The sequence below is a fragment of the Ipomoea nil genome, unplaced genomic scaffold (genome assembly GCF_001879475.1).
Source record: "Ipomoea nil cultivar Tokyo-kokei standard unplaced genomic scaffold, Asagao_1.1 scaffold0317, whole genome shotgun sequence".
NCBI classification, from domain to species: Eukaryota; Viridiplantae; Streptophyta; class Magnoliopsida; order Solanales; family Convolvulaceae; genus Ipomoea; species Ipomoea nil.
In genome coordinates, this window is record NW_017616745.1 from 5,432,571 (window position 1) to 5,440,333 (window position 7,763).

Below are 7,763 nucleotides of genomic sequence, written 5' to 3' on the forward strand. Positions count from 1 at the left end.
TTTCCTAAATTTTACTCCATTATGTGGCGGACATTGATAGGTTACTTTTTCATGTGGGTCCCAATACAAGTGTTTACATCAAGATTTTGTGTATAAGAGTAAAATTTGGGCGTATAAAATGGAAGTACATGTAGTATTTTGCATTTTCTTCTTGTGGGTCCCTGTTAATGTGTCTACATCAAAATTTTTAAGTGTGAGAGTAGAGAATGAGAATACATATAGTATTTTTCGCTAATAAATTTGACCCCAATGTATACTAAAAGTACACTATTTGTGTATTGAATGTACATTTTTTCAGTACAATGTAGTATTTATTTTATACTTTCTCAAACATTTTCATTCCAACGAATCTAAGGCCTCACCGAGGTTCAACCCTATGACCACCCATTTGGAATGGTAATCAGAATGTCATCACTCTAAATGTTGGTCGGCACACAAATAATGTATTTCTAATATATTAAAAATGTACGGAGTACTTTTTATTTATTGTTCACACAACTGTGTGAACCATGATCCATAATCCATTGAATAATGATTGATAATTGCCACCCGCATGGGCAGCTCAACTAGTCATAGAGGTGAAAGTTTGGAAGAATGATCAGGGATCGAGTCTCACCAGAGGCAGTGTGGGAGCAACCTCTCAAAGTGAGGGGGTTCCTTGTGCACTGGTTCATGTTCAGTTGAGTTGCTCTGTCGGGGTGGGGTTCAACCTTTTGAAAGAATGATTGATAATTACCTGGCAATTATATTGTGGACTATGAATAATGTTTATTTTTAATATACTAAATGTTAATTAGTTGACCAGGACTATGTGGTCTAATGGTACCCGGATTAGACTTCCATTTGGAAGATTATGAGTTTGAGCCTCAGTGGAGGCGTTATTAGTTCTTTGTGTTTCAGTAGGTTGAGAAAGTATATGAACAAATACTACATTGTAATAGAGCCAGTAGCTAAGAATGGAATATCTTTTGGAATAGGTTTGGTCCGCGGAAGGACTTTAGGATTACATTACAATGTTTGGTTGATTTAAGGAATAGAAATGAAATATCTTTTAAAAGACATAAATACCCTTATAAAAATATGGAATAGGTTTGGTTCACGGATATCTTTTAAAAGACATAAATACCCTTATAAAAATATGGAATAGGTTTGGTTCGCGGAAGGAATAGACTTTAGGATTACATTACAATGTTTGGTTGATTTAAGGAATAGAAATGAAATATCTATTAAAAGACATAAATACCCTTATAAAAATATGTGATGCTGGCGTTGGCGGCGGCAGTGGTGGCGGCGGTGGTGGTGGTGATGGAGGTTGTAGCGGTGGCGTTGGTGTTGCTAGGGTGGCGGTGCTGGTGGCGGGGTGGCGATGACGATGGCGATGGTAGCAGTGGCGGTGGTGGTGGTGGCGGTGCTAGGGTGGTGGTGCTGGTTGTGGTAGCGGCGGCGGCGACGACGACGACAGTGGCGATGGTGGTGGTGGTGGCAGTGGTGAAATAGGAAATAAATTTAATTTTTTTTTTTTGGGGGGGGGGGGGGGGGGGGGGGGGGGGTAAAATAGGAAATAAAAACTTTAGGCTATTCCCGAAAACTCAGGAATAGCCTAATACCAGGCCCCCCCCCCCCCCCTCCCCAAGATTCTCTATTCCCCTTGCAAGGGGAATAGCTCATTCCCGGAAATAATGTTCCTGGGAATACAAGTGGTTACCAAACAGAGGAATAGGCCTATTATTAGGAATGCTATGTCATTCCAGGCTTATTCCGTGAACCAAACAGCCCATTAGTGTATTAGAGCATCCATATCTGTGGATTATTCACAATTTTTTAGGCAAAAAAATGACATGGATGAGAAAGAGTGAAGAGAGAGATGGTGTAAGGTTCTTCTCTAAGTTAGTGGTTTTTGTTAGTTTGTGGGGTCCACATGATTGAGCGAAATACTGTCTTACTCTTGCGTGAATACAGAACCCGCGCCCAGCTCGGGTGCGGGTTGTTACCTTTTTTATTTTGTTTTTGTTTTTTTTTATTTAGTTCATTATGTATATTTTTTTTTCATTTTTCTCTTTCCTATCGTTTTTCCTTTCCCAATCACATTTACAAAAAAAAAAAAAAAACTCCACTATTATGGATGTTCTTACAAATATATATAGAATATTTAGTATATTAAAAATATATAGTAAATGGTACAACTTGTGTAAGGTGGACCATGGTCCATGATATAATGTTTTTTTTTATTTTTATTTTTATAAGAGTCCATAATATAATGATTGATAATACCTAAACTCGTCATTATATCCTAAACTTGCAATATGGTCATCCTGATATAAGATTTTTTTTTTTTTTTTTGAAAGCCAAAAACTTCGGATTACATTAATTCAAGGGAGAAACAATGAAAGGAGGTAGAGCATCCCTCCAGACCGTTCGTGCTTCGACCGCACTTACATGTTTAGCTAAGGCATGAGCTATCAAGTTGGTATCTCTGCGTACAAATCTAACAGAACAAGCGGAGAATGAATTAATCAAAAGTAAACACAAATCTAAGACAATACCAAGATACGAACGAAAAGAACTAGCAACCCGAAAACTAGAGACGAGGACCGCACAATCCGAATAAATTTCAACATTCTAGTAGTTGTGTTCTTGTAGCCACGAAAGGGCCTCACGTACCGTCATGACTTCAGCTAGAAGAGGGTCCTGATATAAGATTGTTTTTAATATATCACATCATATTTGTTTAACTATTTATATAGATTTATGTTTGTTGCAAGTTCATTGTTTTTTTACATGTTTAATTGTAGTACATATTCTTTTCTTTCTTTTTTTTTTAATCAAGATTTATCTTAAAAGTTTTACAAAATATAATTTCCTAAATCCTAAGTAACGTAGAAACATAAATATGAACACAATAGAAAATGGGATAGAAACATACAAATAGAAAAGATTATATAGGGATTTTGCAAATTTGTTAGAGTTAATGTTTTCAAAACACATAACGTTCATTTCTAAAAGTTTTTTCTGCATACCAGGTAATACCTTTCAAATATACATATTGAGAAAAAGATAGGTATTTTCTCAATAGGATAGAGTTTATATGAGAAGATGTTTCATTGTGAAAATGTGAATAAATCTCAATTTTCTATTGCAAAATAATGAATTAATGAGATTTACACTTAAAAAGAAAAATATTGTTGAGAGGGGGCGAAGAAGCAGGACGGATCCATCAATTTTTTCGAGTGAAGTGAAGCATTAAAACAAAAGAGATAATTTAAAAAAAAAAATTACCCAAGAAATATAAGTATAAATATTGTTAGATATGAGCAAAAATTAAAACACGTCGAAATTTCATTAAAAATATTCATAACAAAATATGAAATATAATTAATTTGATAAAATAATTTGAATAGAGAACACATTATAGATTACACGTCTCATTTTTAGTATAAAAGAATGCTATATATGTGTGTGTATTTTATTAAATATTAAAAAAGCTATTAACAATGTGATTGTGTTGAAACCAAGAGAAACTGTAAAATTGTGTTAATACCAACAAAGGGTTCAAACTCTGGACCTTGATTATAACCAAACATATGCTCTACCAACTACTTTATCTCACTTCTTGTTAACATTTATCTGTTTCTTTATACTAAAACTAAAACTTGTACTAAACATATGCTCTACCAACTACTTTATCTCACTTCTTGTTAACATTTATCTGTTTCTTTATACTAAAACTAAAACTTGTACTATATATACATACAACTATTATATATGAGCTGCCCCCCTCCCCCCCCCCTCCCGCCCCCCGCTCCGTCCATGGGTACGGTAAAATAATAGAGGACAATGGATGTATATAACGGGGACAATCTTGTACTTCTATGTAACGCTATTACAATAGATTGAGTGATTTCAAAGTGAATATGTGTTTAGACCATAGAGATGAGATGTCATAAGAAGACAATTTATATGATTATTTATATATAACTATATAAGAGCTCCTAACCGTCCCCTCCCCAGGGCGAATCGGTTGCAATTACCTTACCGCGCACGGATCACCGTCCACTATTTTATCCATTCAAATTTTATTGTCAATGTACAGTATAGAATTCCCACATATGGTAATAACATGCAAAACAATATCGCTCAGTCGCTCACTCTAAGCGGAGTTGACTAACTCCTAAATAATGAACTATTCAACACACGTACAGTGAATCAATACGTCCGTACACACTGGTTTTGACCACCTTGCAATTGAGTCTATCCCTTTTGTTCATATTACCAACTTTTTATCTTTTTTATTTTTTAACATTCATATTACCAACTTAGAATTTAGGAATTGTAACGTAAAAAAGAAAAAAAAATTGTTTCGAAACGGGTGATTGAGTTAATAGATCCTTTTTTTTTTTGTAGTTGAAGGTCACGATTTCAATTTTTGCTAATATAGTGATTATAAGTTTCGCTCAACAAAAAAATATTGAGAATAATTTTATAGTTAATTTTTGTAACACTTTCTAAAATTTCATTCCTTATGAATTTTTAAATAAATTGAGATATTTTAAAATGTGACAAAAAAAAAAAAAAACACACGCACACACCCTTATTCTGGAGGACGCAAAGCGTGATAAAGAAGCAAATGCATAATATGTTTAGCTAGGCCGATTAGGCGACAGCATAGATCCCCCACTTTCAAAAAATTATATATATATCATTTTTTTTTTATACTTGATATTTAAATTTTAGAGTTCATGTATTAGTTTTACCAGTAATTGAAAATGAAACTTTGAAAAAAAAATTGATATCGAAAATTTTGTGAGTGATTTTATATATTTAAATATGCATGGAGATGGTTATTTTTATGTTATATTTTGAATTGTATTTTTCTTTGTTAGAATATTTTATATACCATATTTTGACTAAAGTTTTTTCAATATACACTTATACCAAAATAATAATTACAAAAAATAAGGTTCAAATTTAACTATTAAATATGGCCCTATTGTTTCAGGATTGGCCAATAATGGACCAGGTCCACCTTGCATTTTTTTTACCCGAATCAAAATGACATTCATATTATGTGTATGTATCTGTAGTTAACATATTATGTGCATAAATCAGACGATGTGACTCTCTTAATAAAACATTGAATGTTAGAGAGCTTTAATTTTATTGAGAATTGAAGTGAGAAGTTGAGAATCCATTCAGCCATTTCTCATTGAAGCTGGTCTGAAAAGATATATACAAAGGAATATTAACACTAAGAATAAAACAAAGAATGAATATATTAATTGGCTACTTGGCCATGAAATTAAAATGAATCACAACAATAATTAAAAGAATCAAAAGAATATGTCATTAAATTTTTAGTATCGTCCTTTGAAATTTTATGTGAAGCCAGCATTGTGACTAAAATTGAAGTTGATCAGATCAGCTCAATTTGAGAAATTCGTCCAATAGAACTCTCACAAGAAGATTTACTAGATAGTCTACTATCCGATTAATTAACTTAGTCGATTATTGTCTTTAAAATTTGATGTTATGACCACGATGATAATATTTGTGTCTCTTGATCCACTCGTTTCCTTCTACCTCTATCAAATTCTTCACCACAGCTTCCGTAGCACAAACTAAGAAGTTAGACCAATCCCTACACAAATAAACACACAAAATTACAACCTCCAATGTCTTGTTAAATTAGTTTCGTATATTACTATATATAGATCGATGATATGATTTTTTTTTAAGTACTCAAAAAAGATGATATGATATTTACTATCTGATTAATTAGTTGTAAGGGCTTTACTAATATATATTTAATTACTACATGTTTATATATTGTTATATTATATATTATATAGTATCGAAGAAATTAAAAGTATTTAATGTACACATTTGCCTACTAGGTGCAAGTTTTCCGTACTAAATGTACATTTAGTTTGAGTTAATTATATATTATATATACATATAGTATCAAGAATTCGAAATTCTTATATATATATAGATGGTAATATTTTCATAAATAGTATGAAATAAAAAAAAAAATAGTTATTTTTTGTCAATCTCATGCATGCATCCTCTTAAATTTGTAGATTCGAATCTTGAGAAAATGTAATATTAGAAATGTGATAATTGATTTGGTTAAATCCACCCAAAAAAAAAAAAAAAAAAAAACTTCTATAGAACAATTTTACCTGAAACGAATTTCAACTATATAATACATTTTAGTAAAAAATAAATATAATATTTTTAAATTTATATACGAGTCAACAAGACAACAAGTATATATAAATTTGTATTCAAAAATATTACTTGTGTTCCTTAGAAGCATTAATTAAAATGTAATATTTATTAACTCATAAAAAATTATATATTCTCCCTATTGAATTAAAAATAACTTTCAGTCAAGACTGGTTAGTCGATAGACACATAAAGTGGAACCCATGAGTATATATCTTACTAAAAATTATTCTCATTTCATGTAATACCAATATTCCTTCATGCTTACCCATTCAAGGTGTCAAATGTGAGTCCAACGGTGTACTTAGCCTCCTCTAGAGCCAACCTAAATCTCTCCAAATCCTCCGCCGGATAAACCCCATTCCACTTATCCGCCACCGCAAGCTCCGACGGTTTCACGTCGCAGAACACCGGAATAACCCTCTTCCGCCACTCCATCATCAGCGCCAGCTCGTGCAGGCAGAAATACGAGTCGCAATACTGCGGCGACAGGACCGCCACCCCGACCTTACATCCTCGGATCGCCGGATCGATCTTCTCGAACAGCTTGTCCCCCGGCTTCATGTTCTTGCTGTCCAGGAACGGCCGCAGCCCCGCCCTCCGCAGGTGGTCGTAAAGCAGCCCCGCCACGTTCCGCTTCGTGTCGATCCCCCGGTGGTTGACGAACACGTCGCATGGCGGCGGCCGGAAGTTGCTGTTCCGGTGGCGCCGGACAATCTGGCTGCCGGCGTTCTTGGCTGTGGACAAGTAACGTTGCATGGCTAGCTATGGGGGCGTAATATAATTTATTAAACTTTTATGTACGTGATTATTTCACTAAGTACGTATGTAATTAACACTATGCAAAAGATCGTAAGATAAATACGGTGTTTTTTTTTTTTTTTGAAGGGTTGCATGGGTACTTATATAGTTAGGGGTTGTTGTAGTTTAAGTTGGGTTACGTTCAATTTGTTTGAATTCTAAATTTTGTACTAATCAGATTGGACCACAAGAAAAGTTTGAATCGATTGACTCTTGAGTTTAATCCTTCAAACACGTTTGTTTTTTATTTTTGTTTTTTAAGTACTTCTACTCTATTAGAATGCAATATCTTTTCAAGAAACACAAAGAGTTAATGTTTCACGGAGATTAGAACATGTGACTTTTCATTTGGGAGAGTCATAGTTATACTGTTTGATCATTGATCACAGGCCTTGACAAGCTTTTAATTTATTTTCATCCATTTTTTATTTTTATTTTGTGACGAGGGAAACCCAAAACCCCTACTCAAAGCTTTGCACTTGGTAAATTATGTTTCTATATGTAATACTGCAATAGCCTACAGACAGACAAATCACTAGGAAGACTATGTGCAACGAGTTTGATCGAAAATGGTGTTGGCAGGAGTCAAACTCGTGACTTTTTTTAGTTTTTATTTTGGTGACAAGGGAAACTTGGAACCATCCACTACTTGCAGAGACATTAGAGATTTAGAAAGTGTGCACGTACTCTTAGCTTGTATAATAGTCCGCAAATGATATAGGAGAAGTAAATATGAA

The 7,763-nt window shown here is 33.6% G+C and overlaps 1 protein-coding gene across 1 annotated transcript; it reads right to left on the minus strand.

The window, feature by feature from the left end:
* Positions 1–5,511: 5,511 nt before the first annotated feature.
* On the minus strand, positions 5,512–6,990 carry LOC109166498 (probable disease resistance protein RPP1). Its single transcript, XM_019315451.1, has 2 exons — positions 6,494–6,990; positions 5,512–5,635 (listed from the first exon to the last, which is right to left on the minus strand). Exons 1-2 carry the CDS (start codon positions 6,982–6,984, stop codon positions 5,512–5,514), a joined length of 615 nt encoding a protein of 204 aa, XP_019170996.1. The 5' UTR covers positions 6,985–6,990.
* Positions 6,991–7,763: the final 773 nt, after the last annotated feature.

What these genes read in the sequence shown, in the direction of transcription:
- LOC109166498 (XM_019315451.1), bottom strand. Translation starts at nt 6,984, where the DNA reads ATGCAACGTTACTTGTCCACAGCCAAGAACGCCGGCAGCCAGATTGTC. An exon ending in ACATTTGACACCTTGAATGG is followed by an intron (nt 5,636 to 6,493) that starts GTAAGCATGAAG and finishes TTATTTGTGTAG; the next exon opens with GGATTGGTCTAACTTCTTAG.